General features: G+C 42.0%; 1 protein-coding gene across 5 annotated transcripts in view; it reads right to left on the minus strand.

Annotated features, from left to right (window-relative positions):
- The window catches only part of NBAS (NBAS subunit of NRZ tethering complex), a 353,391-nt gene that overhangs the window by 51,677 nt on the left and 282,522 nt on the right, over positions 1-19,192 (minus strand). For all 5 annotated transcript variants that reach the window (XM_027621826.2, XM_027621829.2, XM_027621828.2 and 2 more), the window contains 3 exons: positions 6,224-6,442; positions 3,148-3,350; positions 798-887 (listed from right to left, as the gene is read on the minus strand). In XM_027621826.2, coding sequence (XP_027477627.2) covers positions 798-887; positions 3,148-3,350; positions 6,224-6,442 — 512 coding nt within the window. The remainder of the gene's footprint in view (positions 1-797; positions 888-3,147; positions 3,351-6,223; positions 6,443-19,192) is intronic.

Below are 19,192 nucleotides of genomic sequence, written 5' to 3' on the forward strand. Positions count from 1 at the left end.
ATTATCATATGATCTCACTGATGTACAGAATTTGAGAAACAAGGCAGAGGATCCTAGGCGAAGGGAGGGACAAATGAAACAAGACAAAACCAGAGAAGGAGACAAACCATAAGAGACTCTTCATCTCAGGAAACACACTGAGGGCTGCTGGAGGGGACGGGCGTGGGAGGGACGGGGTGGCTGGGTGACGGACATCGGGGAGGGTATGTGCTGTGGTGAGCGCTGTGAACTGTGCAAGACCGATGAACCACAGACCTGTGCCCCTGAAACAAATAATGCACTATATGTTCATTGAATTTAAATTTTTAAAAAATGGCATTAGAGACACTCACCTTCCTGTACACTTATATACTCTGTATAAAGCCTGTATACTCATAGCCCTCAGGCACGGCAGACCTAACATATATAAAGCTTTCCAAAAACAACAACAACAACAATATACTCTAGAAAGTTCCCTTACTTAATCAGTCCAGCTAACCTCCTGGAGATGTGAATCCCTTCCCCCTCCTGGCCTCACATGGAACGAGAAGAGAGGAGACCATGATCTCCCAGGCAAACAAGGCTCTGGGGAGCAGGAGGGTGTCCTGCTAGAGCTGATGGGGTAAGAGGGTAGCTGGAGAAACCATGACTGCAGACACAGAGCCTCCTTAGTTACGCGGAAAGTCCTCAGCTCTTCCTTCAAAACCACCTAGAAAAGTTGGTTGGTCTGGGCAGTTACATGAACAGTGATATTAAAAGTAATCCTGCGATTCTGAGGAGTGCCATGAGGTGAGATGCACGCACGGTGCGAGGCTTACCCCTTGTCCACGCTGGCATGGGCAGCTGCAACAACACCTTCCAGGACCTGGAGGGGGTCCCTCGACCCACCGAGGTCAGCACTGCCCCCACTGTGAAGGGAGAGAGACAGAACCGATTCAGAAGAGGGCTCGACCTCAGAAAGCAGTGTGGCATTCACACTCAGATGCACCCAGCTGGATTCTGGCAGAGGATGCTGCCAGCTCATAGCCATGCAGGGTCTATGCAGTCTGCGAGTGCTAAAGATAGGGAAATGAAACATTTTCTGCCCTTAAGGAGCTCATAGTCTAATATATGCTTCTTTTCCTATCAAGAAAATAAAATCTACTTGCACTCTGTCATTTAAAAAACATTCAATAGACATTAAATATAAGAGCTATTTTAAGCATTAAATATATCATCATCTAAGTTCTCCAGATGGACTTAAAAAAACCAAAGTAATATTTATGTGGTACTTACCAGGTACAAGTGCTTTACATACATTCTACCATTTAGTTCCCAGCAGTCTACGAGCTAGGTACTATTATTATGCCCATTTTATAACTGTGTATGTCTAAGACTCCACTGAATTTTGAAAAAGCAATAGAAGAAAAGTTTTAGGTGAGCTTTCTGAATAATTTAAGTGATAGGATTTAAATCAACTGCTGGATTCAGTTCTTTATGTGCCTTTGTTACTTTATATCTACTGAATTGTACTAACTTTCTAAAAGGTAAATGTTATGGATGCTGTCAATAGCAATTTCTTTTCCTTTGAAAAGGAGGTAGCTGAACTCCTGAAGTTCCCTCTCCTCCCACTGCAGGATGATTTAGTTCACATTTATTGAATGTCTTCTGTGTGTTAAGCGTAACATTTATTAGAGAAGAACCGTCTTTACAAATGGAACTGGGCGCAGGGAAAGAGAGAGAAGTATAATTTATGTCAGTATTCTTTTTTTTTTTTTTAAAGATTTTATTTATTTATTTGAGAGAGAGAATGAGAGAGAGAGAGAGAGAGAGCGCACATGAAAGGGAGGAGGGTCAGAGGGAGAAGCAGACTCCCTGCAGAGCAGGGAGCCCGATGCGGGACTCGATCCCGGGACTCCAGGATCATGACCTGAGCTGAAGGCAGTCGCTTAACCAACTGAGCCACCCAGGCGCCCAATGTCAGTATTCTATAACTGTAAAAATATCACATCATATTTTATTTTAATTATTCATGACAATGTGTAATTTTTAGGAAATAAACTAAATTTGTCAAAGCACGAAGCTTTCAAAATGTTTTTGTGAGGCTCATCTAAATCTCAATTTCAGAAAAAATAAGAAGAGAGCTATGGATCAAAAGGTGCAAAATACGACCAACAAATGTCTGTCAGCATCTGAGGGAGGAGAGCAGGTGGCTCTTACAGCCACCACCAAAACATAATAAGCTAATAACAGAACAAAGCTTTATTAATTTGACATTTGTTATTTCCTTAAAAAATGTTATATTTTATTTCTCTCTCTCTCTCTCTCTCAAATTACCAGATACCGCAGATCATTAAGGTGAAAACTGTATGAGGCTAGGGTAATTAAACTGATAAGGGCTCATTTGATTTCAGTTCAGCTGTGGAAAACTGACATGCATTGAATCAAAAAGTTCCTCAAGAGCAATGCAGAATTACAAAGAAGGCTTAAAAAGAGAATACATTAAATACGACCAAATCTTTCAGCCTAATTGCATTATTCACAGAAAGCACTTCATGCCTCATTCTTTTCTGAGCTTAACTTTCCCCCTCTTGCCTAACCCTCCTGAATGCATTCCCACGAAGACACGGGCACATTGACAGAGAGCTTGAACTTCTCAGTTGTTGGTTTCATGCCATTAACTGCAGGTAAATAAAACTCTAAGACACTTAACAGATGTCTAAACCTTCAGTATATGATTAACCTTGCCTTGTGTACTTCAACAGGAGCTTCTGGACCCATTTTGCAGCCTCTACAAAGAAGGGGAAGTAGAAAAGCCAAGAGCTGCACATCCACCTGGGTCCCAAGACAACCTGACACTCGGCTACCTCCCACACAGGCCATTTTGGCCTTACCCTATTTCAAGAATTATTTGGGGCCCGGGGGAGAAGAGGGCCTAGCTGAAAGTTAGTTTGAGGACATGTTACACACAACACCAGTGGGGAAGCATGTTCATGGTTTCTCCATTCTCAAGATCTCTGAAGACACAAGACTCTGAGAAATCTCATGATCATGTCTCGCTTTTATAAAGTTCTTCATCGTTCATAAAATGCTTCTACATACGTGGTATTTTTTCTTCATTCCTGTGAAATGAGCACGACTACTGGCAAACTATCACCTCAGGTTCCCAACGACTCTTCTCTAGCCTACCTCAATGCAGAAATGATCTTCCTTACTGCATCCTGCACCACATCCTTGGGCGAGATGTCAAGAGGGCCCACAGCCACCTGCAGCAGCTGCTGAATCATTCTTAGAGGAAAACCGTCTAGACACATGGCCACAGCTTGGTCATGAAGCTTCCCTTTCTCTGATCGGGACAGATCATAGAGGTCACCGTACTTCCGCAGTTTTTCCTGCAAAGACATGGCATGCAACATCTGAGTATCAAACAGGAACTCAGTGTGTCCACATGTATGCAGTGAAGCATGTTTGGAAGATTCTCAAACCGCACACCGAAGAACAGGCAGTGGTTAGTAAGAGCGTGGGCTCCAGGGACACCAGGCCTGGGGACAGATCCTTGCTGTACCACGTAGTAGTGCGTGGGCCTTCAGCGGCTGCAAAATGAGGAGGAGGACAGAGATTCTTGCGCACAGCGCACGTCACGAACGTTGAATGAGGGAAGACAAAAGGCCTGTAGCACAACGTCAGGCCCAAAGTAAAGCTCATGAAGTGTAAGTTTATTATTGTGACTGGGCTACAACCACGTGACAGCTCAGATCTACAAGCATCAGCTGCACAAACCCACGCAGGACAAGTGTGTCACCTGATTTAATGCTTCTAATAATCCTGCAAGGAGTTTTCATTAGCTCCATTTTGCCAAAAAGTAAATTGAAAACCGAAAATGTAAAGTAACACGCCCAAAGTCACATGACTAGCAATTCGGGAAATGAGGATCAGAATCCAAGAGACTACATTTCCCTGCCCCCATGCCACACAGCCTGTCCCTCTGATAATGTCTGTAAAAACCAATGTGACAACAAATAATGTATGAAACAGGCCACAAGCTACTGTTTGTCATCACACCAAACACGGTCACTTAGGGTTAAGAGTGCTTTCCAGGTTCTGTATAGTTTCTCAAGTAATCTTGAATATGCTCTCTTGTCTTTCAGAACCACCATGTAAAATCCAAACATTAGCTGGATAGTTGATGATATTAAAGAACTGCTGTTAATTTTTTTTATTGTGATCATGTTCTAGTGGTGTGTTTACATGTATCCTTTAGAAACAGATGTGCAAGTATTTACGGATAAAATAAACCAATGACCGGGATTTTCTTTAAAATAATCCACAGGAGCAGGGTGAGGGTAGGTGGGAGTATGCATGAAGTAAGAGAGGTCATATTCCGATCACTAGTGAATGATTGCCCTGGGAGTTTAGCACACGACATTTCATTTTACTCCTCTCCCCGCTGTGAAACATCTAACAAAAGAAAATGCCCGTGAGTGCAACAGAGCAGCTACTCGTATGCGTCCTGAGCAAGAGGGAACCGAGGCGCCACAGGATAAAAGCCTCTAGTTTAGACTGCACTCACCTAGGGTACAGGGGATCTTCTTGCACTGGGTGTACAACTGAAGAGTTAAAATTAAGGTCTGACCTTAAAAGGGACAAATGTATGAAGTTGAAAGTGATTTCCAGTGTTTGCTCTGAAAAGCACCCGAATAAAATCAAATAAGGTCCACTTTAGGGACCAGAAGAATCTGCTATTATGGACTATCCATGGTCTGACTGAACAGCATCTGCAAGCAGCCACGGGTACCTTTAAATCACAGCCGAGCGCAAACAAACGGCTGTTTCTGTTAATAATCCCCCTGACCTCATATACATTGTTCTAGTCACTCAAAGACAATACTTGTCCCAAGGAGAGGGATGACAATTCTCCAGATTTGAGCACCGTATATTTAGTTAAAAAAACTAAGACAAATATTTAATTTTTTATACTAATAAGTATAATCACTTTTACTTGAAGAATTCAAATTTTACCCTAGTTCTCATAATTATGGATTATAGCACTGTACATGTCAGTAGGATAAAATCCAGATTGGTAAAGCCAATCTGTTCCCTGCAAAGCCGTCTCTATTGGTTGTACATCATTTAATGTGATTCATCAGATGGGCTAATAGCACTGAAAAATACAAAATGAAATAAAACTGTTATCAAACTTTTGATTCTTCCCATCATCTTTTCCATGAGGGCTTTGCATTTATGTGTCTCATACATATTTTGAAGTCTTCCATTTGTTCATTATCTGAACTGCTCTCCACTGACCCACCTTTCTATCAGGAAGAGCTCTCTACAAGCCAAGAATACAATTCAATCAACATGTACGGTGTGAGAAAAATAAAAGAGGAGATTAGTGGCCACTTAGAGCTTCATTTACCATCAACATTAAAGGGGCAAATGCAAAATTACTTAGACTTCTAAATATTGTTTTCACCTATATGAAGCCATCTACTGATTGATCTGTCAACTTCTCAGTTATGGAAAAGAATAGCTAAAACTCTCTGGGCTGGAATGATACAGAAGAAAAACTACAAAAGCTACAGAGGGTTTCCCCGAGCTGTCCTAACACACTGGGCCTCACGTTTCCTCATGGGCAGCGGCTCCGGACTCTCGTGAGAGTATTTTCTGAGACACCACGAGAGTCTCAACTGGAAACCAAGTAGGAACAATTTTACTAGCCAAAATAATTCATATCAATAATAAAATGATATTGGGAACATGAAATATAAAAAAATAGGACAAGTGCATATAACTGGAGAAAAAAAACCTGTTGAAGCAGGTACAGATGGCTCTTTCTGAATTTTTCTGAAAATGAGGGAGAAAAAAATCTATCATTTTTCGGTTGAGACAGCAAAACACCTACCAGCTTGTCGAGCTTGCAAACCACTGTCCTGATCATTTCTCAGCTTCAGTGACCACTCCCTCCCCCAGGCACCCAACCTGGGTTTAACTCAGGGTTCTTTCTCCCCATCCTTCCCACCTCCTCCCTGCCAGAGATTAATCCTGATAAGTGGCCTCAAATCCTTTTCAAAGAAATGAAAACCAAATCGACAATCAGGATGTAATGAAGAAGCTAAAGCATAAAAGGTTGAGGACCATTTTTAAAGACATCTGCAAGACTGAAAACCCTAGCAAAACCACTAATACGGCTTGAGAGGAGAAATGAAAGCGTGTATTGATGTCATCTGAGTGAGTGAGCATGGGGAACAAGTTTTCACTTCATTACCTGCTCACTATTCTTCAGAGAAACAAGGAAGCTGTGGTTGAGGGTTTCCAGGTGAGCAAGTGATTTCTCCAGATGATTCAGGGCATCTGCATAGGTCATTTTAGAGTCACTAGCTTCCTGAATGTCGTCTTCCAAATTTCTTTTCCGCATCTTCTCAGTAAAATGTTTGACTGTCTGAATAGCCTTTTTAGTCATCTCTTTACGTGCTTCCACAGACAGCTTCGACACAAAAAGGGATTGAACAACAGTGAGACAAGCCAGCCCCACATTATCAGAGACACCACATTTAACAAGGTACTAGTGAGGCAGAGAGAACCAAAGTGAAATGTTAACATATAACTTTAACCAGTGAATAGGCTTTTGTAATATTAGCTTTTCTTCTGTGAGGAAACAATATGAGGGACCATATGCGTTATTAAACTAGTAAATATAGATTTTTTTTAATCTAATATCCAAAAGTAGGCAGTGATATGATGAAACTGGCATTCAAACAGAGTCCTGGTTACAGTGAAAAAAGGAGGAATCATTTCTACAACCACAATTACTAGTTTTGATAATTTACTATAAGGAATTAATTAAAAAGAAGAAAACAGTATTGGCATGAAGATTTTAACTGGAATAAGACTATAAAATAAAACCTCAAAAGCAATCTAATCGCCTGATATAAAATAAATGGCAACTAACTTATGATAAATTACTAGATAGAACATTATGCCATCATTAAAATCAGAATTATAAAAACAGTATAGCAATTTGGAAAGTGCGTATCATAAAATGTTAAATTTTAGGCATCAGAAATCATAAAACTGTCTACGTCATGCTTATATTAAAATCCAAACTAACCCTGTGTGTATGGCTGAACACAAATAAACACACACACACACAAATATTAGTGACTATTAACGTTAACATGTTGGGATTATGAGCAATTTTGTTCTCAACTTTCCAAATTTTCTATAATAATGTCATATTCACTTGTTTACTTACCAAGTATTTATTGAATTCTGATATGTGAGAGTCATTTTGTTAGGCATGCAGGAATCATATTTTTCTATTATTAAAAATATTAAGCTTACCTGGCCTCAAGTCTAAACATGACCCATCTTGACGGAGGTACCACAGATCGGTCAGCCATGTTGGGCCTTTTCAGGCCCGACTGATTTGTGCTGCTTTGGATCCTAGATTTAGCCTCATGTCAACTACTCAAGCACATTTTTACTATAGCCTTAAAAGGGCGTTGTGTTAATTTAAAGAAATAAATAAAATAAAAACAGATAGAGTCCTAGGGCAAAATCTTATCTTTACTGTTATTTCTTAAAATCAGTTACCGTGTGTCTCTGGTTATTCTGAAAAGTACCACAGGCATCAAAACATGGCATCAGTGACCGTACTAGGAGGCCAACCCCTCCCGACCTCCATTTCCCACCAGCTCCCTCCAAGTCACTCTACACAGAATTCATGTTGTATAATGCAGATGGCTGACATTTTCTTCATCCCATGTTCATATGGGTAAAAGGTAACTTTAGGAAGTACTATTTCCACTGAATTTTAACTAAGTGTGTGCTTTGCAAATGCAGCTTCAAGTACGCTTTGTGGCCAGATTGCTACCTCCAAGGACTCATGGCATACAACAAAATCAGAAGCCCTCAACTGACAGGCAAGTAGTTACATTATTCTCTTCACTTGCATACACTGTGAACTCTTTTCTGTGGTGGAGAAATAGAAGATAATAGACCTTGTGTAGTTCATAGCCCTCCTTACTTCGCCCATCATGTGGATGGAAAGACTGAGCCCCAGGGAGGTTGTGAGATATGCTGGGGTTCCTCAAGTAAGAGACAAGAGTAAAAGCCAGCATCCAGGTGCCTTGTTATGGAGCTGGTGCTGCCCTTTCCCCACACATCACACAGCTTCCACTTTGCTGTAGCTACCTCCTCACAGGCTCTGACAGAGCGATGATGGGTGCATGCTGGCTGGGTGCTCCACAGAAGCAAAGACAAATAAGAATATGGCAGAGTGAACCCTTCCTTTCTAGTCACTTATATTTGTCTCCCTAAGAAAGACAGGTTTGGGGAATATTTGGATATACCAGCTGGCCAAACGTCTATTCCCTCCTAGCCTATTGAGGGCCATGGAAGAATTTCAACCACAGACCAGCTAGAGAGTAGGGACAGGGCGGGCAATTCACACATGCAGGGAGTAGCATCCTGGGAGAAACAGCTGGTCTCCATGCCCTGGGACAGATCCAGATGTGGTCTTGGTTGTCCAAGATTTAACGTGCCATTGTCAACCACCCCTGGAATAGCTGGTAAGTAGGAAGAGCACTCACCTCAGATAATCTGTGCTTAATGTTCACTACTGGGTGACTAGACAACTTGACAACATGCTTCAAGCCTTTGTTTCTTCTGTGTGAAATGTGAAAAATCTCATCTAGTATGCAATGTCATTTTTGAGAATTTAAATGAGATAATATATAAAATAAGCTGAATTGTAATTTGACCAACTGATACAATACACAGGCCATCTTCTACCGGTTAGTTTTTTTTATCTTCCTAATCAATTTGCCACATAATCCCTTCTAGAAAAACCTTTCCATAAGCTTGGAAAATTCCTTGGTATGGTACTTCAGGTCTTTCACAAGCTGGCTCCAAGCTAACCTCTACTCTCAAATATAATTGTAGCCCCCATTCCAAGCTCTATATACATAAATTTTTCATCATTCCCTGGGATCACTAGGTATGTTGTCTCAGCAAAATGCTCTCTCCTCTCTTCTTTGCAAGGCACATTCCTACCCGTTTTAATACCAAGACACACACAAGTCATCCTGGACTCATCTGTTTCTTCAGACTGGCTGGTCCATCAGCAGATCATCTATTCCAACAAGTGCATCATCTACTGGCTTATATACATGGAAACTCTAACTGCCGAGCAATACTGAGTCTAGGCCTCACACTGATGTCTGTGCTTTCTGTTCCACAGCATAGAAACTGCTATGGAATGGTCATAGAATAGCCACTAGAGGCAAGTGAATTTTCTGGGAGTTTAAATTATTGGACCTCATCACCAGTGTTGTCAGAAAAGGTCCCCCACCCCTTATTTTTAATAATCTTTCAGAATAACTAAATAACCCAACAGTTACTAAGAATATAGAGTGTAAACAAATGCAACCCTAAATTAATTTTCCTGAGGGAGCTGGGCCTGTATAAGAGGCCGAATGATATTATGATAGAAGATATAAGAACTGGGCATTTTGCTTCATTGGACACTTAAGCTTTTCACTCTTTATAAAAACAGGTTTGTCACTGAAAGACTATAAGGTGAGATTAAGAAATACAAGTTTTGGGGTGCCTAGGTGGCTCAGCTGGTTAAGCATCCAACTCTTGATGTCAGCTCAGGTCTTGATCTCAGGGTCACGAGTTCAAGCCCCACATTGGGCTCCATAAAAATAATTAAACCAAAGCTGGCGGCATCACAGTTCCAGACTTCAAGCTCTCTTACAAAGCTGTAATCATCAAGACAGTATGGTACTGGCACAAAAACAGACACATAGATCAGTGGAACAAAACAGAGAGCCCAGAAAGGGACCCTCAACTCTATGATCAACTAATCTTGACAAAGCAGGAAAGAGTGTTCAAGGGAAAAAAGACAGTCTCTTCAACAAATGGTTTTGGGAAAATTGGACAGCCACATGCAGAAGAATGAAACTGGACCATTTCCTTACACCACACACAAAAATAGACTCCAAATGGTTGAAAGACCTAAACATGAGACAGGAGTCCATCAAAATCCTTGAGGAGAACACAGGCAGCAACCTCTTCGACCTCAGCCACAGCAACTTCTTCCTAGAAACATCACCAAAGACAAGGGAACCAAGGGCTAAAATAAACTACTAGGACTTCATCAAGATAAAAAGCTTTGGACAGCAAAGGAAAACAGCCAACAAAACCAAAAGACAACGGACAGAATGGGAGAAGATATTTGCAAATGACCTATCAGATAAAGGGCTAGTATCCAAAATCTATAAAGAACTTATCAAACTCAACACCCAAAGAACAAATAATCCAATCAAGAAATGGACAGAAGACATGAACAGACATTTCTGCAAAGAAGACATCCAAATGGCCAAAAGACACATGAAAAAGTGCACAACATCGCTCGGCATCAGGGAAATCCAAATCAAAACCTCAATGAGATACCACCTCACACCAGTCAGAATGGCTAAAATTAACAAGTCAGGAAACGACAGATGCTGGCGGGGATGCGGAGAAAGGGAAACCCTCCTACACTGTTGGTGGGAATGCAAGCTGGTGCAACCACTCTGGAAAACAGTATGGAGGTTCCTCAAAAAGTTGAAAACAGAGCTACCCTACAACCCAGCAATTGCACTACTGGGTATTTACCCCAAAGATACAAATGTAGTGATCTGAAGGGGCATGTGCACCCCAAAGTTTATAGCAGCAATGTCCACAATAGCCAAACTATGGAAAGAGCCTAGATGTCCACCAACAGATGAATGGATAAAGAAGATGTGGTATATATATATATATATATATACACAATGGAATATTATGCAGCCATCAAAAAATGAAATCTTGCCATTTGCAATGACATGGATGGAACTAGAGCGTATTGTGCTAAGTGAAATAAGTCAATCAGAGAGAGACAAGTATCAAATGATCTCACTGCTATGAGGAATCTGAGAAACAAGAGAGAGGATCATAGGGGAAGGGAGGGAAAAATGAAACAAGATGAAACCAGACAGGGAGACAAACCGTAAAAGACTCTTAACCTCAGGAAACAAACTGAGCGTTGCTGGAGTGGAGGGGCATGGGAGGGATGGGGTGGCTGGATGAGGGACACTGGGGAGGGTATGTGCTATGGTGAGCGCTGTGAATTGTGTAAGAATGATGAATCATAGACCTGTACCCCTGAAATAAATAATACATTTTATGTTAATAAAAAAAATTAGATTTTGTAAAATAATGTTAAAGTGCCTAAATTGTTCTGTTACTCAAAAAGTATGTATTCAGCATCTATTTTGTAGGCCCTGTGGAAAAATGAAAGAAAACATGAGCCAGGCTCAAAGAAATCATATTTTGTATAGGAAATAAGATGGTGGGAAGGGGAAGAAATTGAGGAGTCATCCCTGACAGCTGCGAATCTTACTGGGTCTACCTTTGAAATACATCCAGACTCTACCCAATTTCCCCCATGTTCACGGCCACCCCTCAGTTCTAAGCCACTTCGCCTCTCTTGTACTGTGATGGTTCTAACTGGTCTCCTGCTATGGCAGAGAGCACAGTGCTCACCAAACACAAGCATTCCAGGGGCCCTACCACAGTTGCCAATCCCCTTGCAGCTACCATGAGCCATGTTCCAGCCAAGGAAATCTGAGCAGAGGAGACACATTTCTTTTGTGAGCCAAGGCAAGATATAACCCCCATGCATCATGATCCAGTCTGCGTTCTCTCCCAGCCATGGCACTGAGGAGGGGGCAGGTCCCAGATGCCACCAATACGAGACGGAAGAGCTTCCATCAGCCTGGATGCTAAGTGGCTTTGTGGTAGAGCCCTTTACAGTCTCTTACTGAGTTAGGAGCATGAAGGAACATTAACCTTCGTTGTGGTAAGCCACTGTGATCCTGGGGCTTACTGGGTACTCCAGCATTACCCAGGAGCAAAGTGATATTTTAAAAACATCAATCTGACCATGTCACTCCTCTGCTTAAATCTATTTAACAGCTTCCCAATCCACTAAGAGTAAAACTCAGCCTTCAATGCCTTATGAAACCCGCTATGATTTGTTCTTTCCCCTACCCTACCTGTCTAATCCTTCTTCCTCCCTTTCTCAACACTCTTGCTCCACTCTAGACAGACGGACTTCCGTGCAGTCCCTCTGTGCCTTTCCACATGCTGGTCCCTCTGCTTAAGATGTTCTCCAGGTATCCCCACGGTCGTTCCTGAGGACTTGGCACAAATGCCACCTCATCAGAGAGGCCTCCCCTGACCACTCCATAAAAGCTAGTACTCCCTCCCCCTCTTAACCGGTGTCCCTCTCTCTCTCTCTCTCTCTCTCTCTCTCCTTACCCTCTACTGACATGATTACATTTCCATGTGCTGTCTGTCACTGTTACATTCCCAGAACCCCAAACCCAGAATGGTGGCTCGTTATATAACGACTGCCCAATTTGTTGAATGTGAAAGTGAATTAATGGATGAATGAGCACATTTTAAAAGGGAGAATAGCAGAAGCAGAGTTGCAGAGGTGGGGAAGCCTATGGTATACAGTACATGTGTAACCACTAGGGAGCACTGATTAGAAAGAGCAGAGGTCTAAAGGGCCCTTGTAGAAAATACTCCGGCTTGACACGCCAAACGGCCTCTGTACATGGTCTTTGGTTGGTTGGTTTTACAATCCTTTAAAAAGGTGTAAAAACCAATCAGAGCTAAGGGCTATAACAAAAACAGGCAGGGGGCTGAATCTAACCTGTAGGCCAAGGCTGGGTGACCCCCTGATCTACAACATTAAACAGCTATAGTTGGAAAGGAGAATTGAGAATAAACTGTAAGTGGCCTTGAGTACCAGGCTGGTTATGGAATCTGAGGTACAGGAATTAGAAGCTACCGAAGGCAACCCGTATACTGAGGATTACAATTATATAAAAATGCCTTATTCAGTTCCCACTGAAAAACACACTGTCAAAGAATCTTATTTTGAAGAAAAATATGAAACTGCAGGTATCTGAGTAAAAAATGTCATTCTTTCTCAAACCTCCCTTCATCTGTCCCTCCAGAATCAGTTCAGAGCTCACACATCTGGAAGCATCCCTGACAAGATCTCCTCTCCAGGTCATAAACCACTCACAGACATTTCTAAAGCGTTCTGTGCTTACTTTTATCAAAGAACGTATCACATCACATTCAAATCACCTGGGTACTTGTATGTCTCCTTGTTTAGCCAAGGAGATCCTTTGTAGAAACTGTGTTGTTGTTGTTGTTGTTTTTAATCTCTGTATTCCTAGCTCCTAAACAATGTCCAGCACATCACAAACAGAAAATAGCTGTTAAATCATTCAACTCTGATCAACATAGGAGGGGAAAGAGAACCTTTAGAAGTACAAAGAAATGACATGCTCTCAAGGTGTTCCTAGAAACCTGTGGTCCAGACTGGGCCAAAAGACTCCAATTTACTACGGACCCGGCAACGTCCTGTTCCTGTGAGAAGGCCTTTGGAGACAAAAATTGCAAAAGGATATTTTAAAGGACCTGAAACCAACCAACCAACCAACCAACCAACCAACCAACCAACCGGGACCCAATGTGTGCCATCAGCACAACACCCGTTGTGGCGAGAGGAGGCCACGCAGAAGAGACACAAGGACATTAAACTAGTGATCACTTGGAATGTATTCATTTGATACACATCCGGTGAATACATGCTATACATTTGCCCGTGGGCTGGGTGCTGGCAACACAGACAATATTCGATCAGGTCCCTTCCCCCGGGAATGTGAAAGGCTAGTCTGAAATAGAGAGAGAGAAAAGACAGGACAAAGAAGCATGATCCTTACAAAACAGCAAGAGAGTAAGGAGGAGGCATGTAGAGGCCTCAGAAGGTGAGCTTTGTCCCAATTGGAAGTGAGCAGCTGGGAGGCTGGGAGACATCTGCCAACGGCAGCCACTCCTGAGGGGAATCCTCAGCAGTGAGGAGGCTGGAGGACAGGAGAAGCATTCCAAGAGCCACCAGGTCAAAGGAGCAAGTGGGGAAGCGAGTCGGCTGGCTTGGCTGGAATAGAGTGTGCAAGTGAAGGGCCATCAGGGAATGGGGAGGAACCCAGCAGTGGTGACCACACGGAGGGCCTGTCTGCCAGGCTGATGGGACAGGGCTTTACCACCATGACTGGGAAGGCATGACCAGAAAGAGCTTAAGCAGAAGTTGACAGGATCAGTACTATCCTTTTCAGGTCATGGCTTGATTCAAACTCACCAAGACAACTTTCCTCATCTACAGGTTCCTTCAGGCTGATCAATTTTACTCAGCAGATACTTTTTTTTTTAAAGATTCTATTTATTTGAGAGAGAGAGAACACGCTCGCAAGCCGGGAGCGGGGCAGAGGGAGAGGGAGACAGAATCTTCCACCTCTCCCTCCTCCTTTTCAAGCACAGACACTTCTCCACTTACCATATGCTAGCCCTGGTCTTGGCACAGGAGATACAAAGGTAAAATAAGACAGGATCTCTACCTGGGAAGAACATATATCGTACTGGGAAAGCCAAACTCAAAAATAAGCACTTATAAAATGTAAAGAGTATAAACGAAGGATGTGGGTGCATCAAGAAAAACGGTCTTAGAAAGGCAAGAAAGTCTTAACAAAAGAGGTAATACCTGAACCAGGACTTGAAGGATGAGCAAGAATTCATGTGGATGGAGCAGGTGGGGTGGATTTCGGGCAAAGACAGCAGCATGAGGACTTTAAAAAGGCTTTTATAAAAGAGGATGTTCTGGGACTGTGACTCTAGAACACCTGAGGGATAGAATACCTCCCCCCAAACCTAGCAGCTCACTACCTCAAAGAATCTCTGGTGGTGGGGGGAGGGGGTGCACAGCAGCAGCTAACAGTGTATTTGGGGAAAAGAGGAAGAAGTGTTTTTGAAAAAGAGCAAACAATCCCAGGACTGTGATGCCCCACGGTGGCCCCCCCACCCCGTTCCCACGAAAAGCTAGACACCTCCTCCTCCAGTCTCACTCCCAGGCCAGACCCAGACAATCACCGTGCTAGGGGCGAGGAGAAGCCTGTGGGGGCACCAACTGTGTGTGTGCTTGGGCAGGACACTGTCCTGCAAAGGAGGGATGGGGTTGGGGTCACCAGGGTGCCACAGTGGGGAACTTAACACATTCGCCTTTAGGCCAATGGTCTTCAACTGGGGTACGTGTGCCAATAGCACAATGCAAAGCTTTTTTGAAGGGTACACCAGTGCAGATGGTTCTAAGGGAATCCATTTCTAAATCTTCACCTTCTCCAAGATCTGTCCTCAAACTGATCTCGAGGAGATTCTGGAGGTCAAGATGTCAAACCTACTCTCTTTCTCAGCTCACCTTTCACATAGGCCTTGCTCCACTTACATAAGAAAGACATGCATCACATTCTTTCTGAATCTGACTCTGCCACATCGTCCTGGAGTCTAGAAAGTTCCAGAACACATGACAAGGGACAACTGAAAATACTGGTGTGTGACAAGACTCCAACAACTGAATAATGAATTTCTTTTTGCATGTCACAAGGTTTCCAGTTCTTGTACTTTCAACAAAATTTATGAAAGATCTAATTGAGTTAGCAGTTGATAAATCATGAAAAATAATTTTTCACAATAGATCATGATGGGATTTTTTGGCTGATAACTTGGAGGGCGCAAACCTGAGTGGCACTGCTATGGCAAAACTCCCTCCCCAACCACTGTGAACAAGGTTTTTAAATATTCCTATCTATAAAAATGTAAAATGGAAACAACGGATGTTGAATGCAATTTCAATCCAGCAATAAGTAATACTCACTGAAGGGCACATAAACTAATTAAAAAGCAATGTTGAAAGCCCTATGCATCTCATTAAGAGGTACATTTTAAATACAATTTTAATTTTAGGATCCTTATTTATCAAAAGTTAACACATCTATGTTGTTGCGATCAAAGGTACACCTGAAACAGTAACTCAATACAGAGTAATTTCTTTAAATATTAGAGCTCTATGGTCACAAGAAAAATTTTAAATGTTAATTTCTATTTGTATAATGATTTTTGATGCAGAGAAATGACTTTTAAGCATAAAAACACTGCACTGTGCTAAAATTACATGAAGGGGAACTACGAAAGTCCTGGCACAAAAACCACTCTGCTCGTTTGCTCACTGACTCCCGGACTCCTTCACTAAGGGGCATGACCAAACTCTAGTGGGACATCTAGCAGCTTAAGGCTATGTCTCTAGGATGACCACAGTGTCTCTTAAGATTCCTTCCTGGGAAAGCTCAAAACTGCCAGTAGAATTTACTGTTTGTTCTAGCCAAAACCCAGAGATAGGCCAGTAGGACCCTGAACCCACTCTTAGAGCAGTAACTTTAGAAGGCTTGCCATTCTAAATCCTTTCTCTGCCTCTTCGACATGTAAATCTGCTACCACCCAGAAGGGTCACCTGGAAGTATCTCTTTGAAATGCAAGCATTCAGGAAGACTGCCCTTGCTCCCCATCCTGTGGGAGGGCAGAGCACCCAGCTCCACCTTGCACCACTATCTTCTGTCATAAAGACTCCAGAAGCTTGTTTCTCTTCTAGGACGGTGTCAATCAACAGATGACCCAGTCCTATGCACCAACCCCACCACGGCCCAGACAGGGCCCTTCCAGCCCAGCCCTGAAAGTCTCCTGCCTTTTGTTTCAGAGAAGTTGAACTCAATGAACGTGCAGTAGCTATCACTAAATAAAATCTGTCTTTATTGCCTTTAACTAGTGCCCAGCTTTATTTCTCTTTGACAAAAGAAAGAGGACAAATCCTTTGAGAGAAAGGAAAGATGCAACCATTCTAACTGCTAAAGATGTGCTTGTTCTTATACTTTTTAAAGGGACGGTGGTCGTTATCAAATCGCTATATTATTGTAGATTACCCTGATAGAAACAAAGCTACCTAACAGTTTTACTTTAATGTCAACAATTAAAATATAGAGAATTACATCACCCTTTGTACCCATTTAAAATTATGATAAAAAAATCTTAGATATCAAAGGCTACAGTCCGAATATTTGTGTTCCCTCAAAATTCATATGCTGAAATCCTATCCCCCTCCCCCTCAAAGTGATGGCATTAGTAGGTGGGGCCTTTGGGAGGTACTTCAGTCATGAGGGTGGAGCCCTTGTGAAAGGGACAAGCGCCCTCTAAAAGATGCTCCAGAGAGCTCCCTGTCCCTTCACTGTGTAAGGACACAGGGAGAAGGTGCCAACCACGGACCAGGAAAAGGGATCTCACCAGAACTCAACTATGCTGGTGCCTTTATCTTGCACACTATTACCTGAAGTGTGATTTTTTAGACCACCTGCATTTAAATAACTGAGCACTACTTCAAGAATGAAAAATCTTGAGCCCCTGTTAGACTTACGACTCTGTGTGTGGGGTTAGGGAAGGCACTGGCATTGGTGGGAAGAAACCTGTCTTTCGCAAAAGCTTCCTGTAGTTAATTCTAAGGGCAATGAAAGTGTGTGACCCATGACTGCAAGCTCTGGGAACTTTAAGCTTCTGAAGGACCCAATCAACTGGCTGACGGTGAATGTGGGATACAGCTGCAAGTGGCTCCTGGGAAGGCAGCTGAGGGGCAGTAAGAGGTCACTGCAAGAGTCCAGACAGGTTGGCGGGGGGGGGGGGGGGGGGGGGGGGAGATGAAAGAAGGTGGCAATTCTGAATTTAGATGATACATATAACAGAACTAAGACATCAATATGTTGTCCTGGGCTAGCTGCCCCAGTATGCACTTCCCCCGATATATGTATCCAGGTGCCTATCAGCAGAACCAGCAGGTTCCAAACCCTTCTGTCTAAGACCCAGAGTAAGAAGCACACTGCATAGCAAAACTCAGTATCTGTATCTATATATGAATATATTAAAAACAAACAAGTTCCCTGAAACAATACAACCCCTACTGTGATGAGAGGCATACTGATAGTTTCTGATGTTAATCTACAGTCTAGTCTTTTTGGTTTGTTTGTTTTGAATGCCGATCACAGCATTTAAATTACAGGACTCACTAATGGGGTATAACTCCGTCTGTAGAACACCTGCAAAGCTGCTCCAACAATAACAGGATGACTTGCAGGGGCTAGCAAATGTCAGGGTTACCAACGAGGTATCAAATTGTCCAGGTTAGATTTAATTGACTTCATTAAAGAAAAAAATCACTTTATTTTTTACCGACGACACACCATTAACTTCTATATGGATACTGAATGCTTCATATATGTTTTATTTTTATGTCTGCCTTCCTTACTAGATTATGAGATCCATCAGAACAGGACCCATATCTTATTCATGTTTAATTCTCAGTACTTAGATAGGATTTAAGCACGGTTTTTATTTTTTTAAGATTTATTTATCTTAAGAAAGAGAGAGAGAGAGAGTGGAAGGAGGGGCAGAGGGAGAAGGAGAGAGAGAAAATCTCAAGCAGACTCCCCGCTGAGCGCAGAGCCCAATGTGGGGCTCGATCTTATGACCCTGAGATCACGACCTGAGCTGACACCAAGAGTCAGATGCTTAACCAACTGTACCACCCAGGTGCTCCTTTAAGCACTGTTTTTAAATTACAAATATAAAATATTATAAAATAGTATCTTAAGTATTATACAACAGAAAATGAAAATTGAGAAGTCTTATAAATTTTGCTTTAATATATTAACTAGAATTCAACCACAAAAATAAGAATTCACGTTTTGTCACCTTCAATTATATACTTAACAGAAAATCAACGTTATAACTTTGTTTTTTTGCTTTAACCATCAATTGCTTATACAATAAAAATGAATGACACAGGACAGAGGCCACTTTATCTCTGCCTTTTGCCTTGTAGACTAACCACAGAAATATTATTATTCTTCAGCAAGTGTCAATGGCCCGATCTTCTTTACTATTCACTTTCAGCAGTGACATAAGCTAATACATTCCTAAGTTTTTCAATAGCTTGAAGGTCACCTTTATCTTAATAGAGAAAGACATGAAGAATGTTAGAAATGAGATGAAATATTACTGCAATCAGTAATGAATACTACCTTCCATTGCTGTTGTGCATATCCAGGTTTTAACAAGATCTAAAAGCACTCATTCAATTTTCCATTTAAAAATCTTTTCCTATCATATGCATGCATTGGAATCACAATACAAATTGTACTTAAGATCATTCTAAGTAGATCCATTCAATTTATATCAAAACCAAATGTGAATCTGA

The sequence above is a fragment of the Zalophus californianus genome, chromosome 8, assembly GCF_009762305.2.
Source record: "Zalophus californianus isolate mZalCal1 chromosome 8, mZalCal1.pri.v2, whole genome shotgun sequence".
Classification (NCBI taxonomy): Eukaryota; Metazoa; Chordata; class Mammalia; order Carnivora; family Otariidae; genus Zalophus; species Zalophus californianus.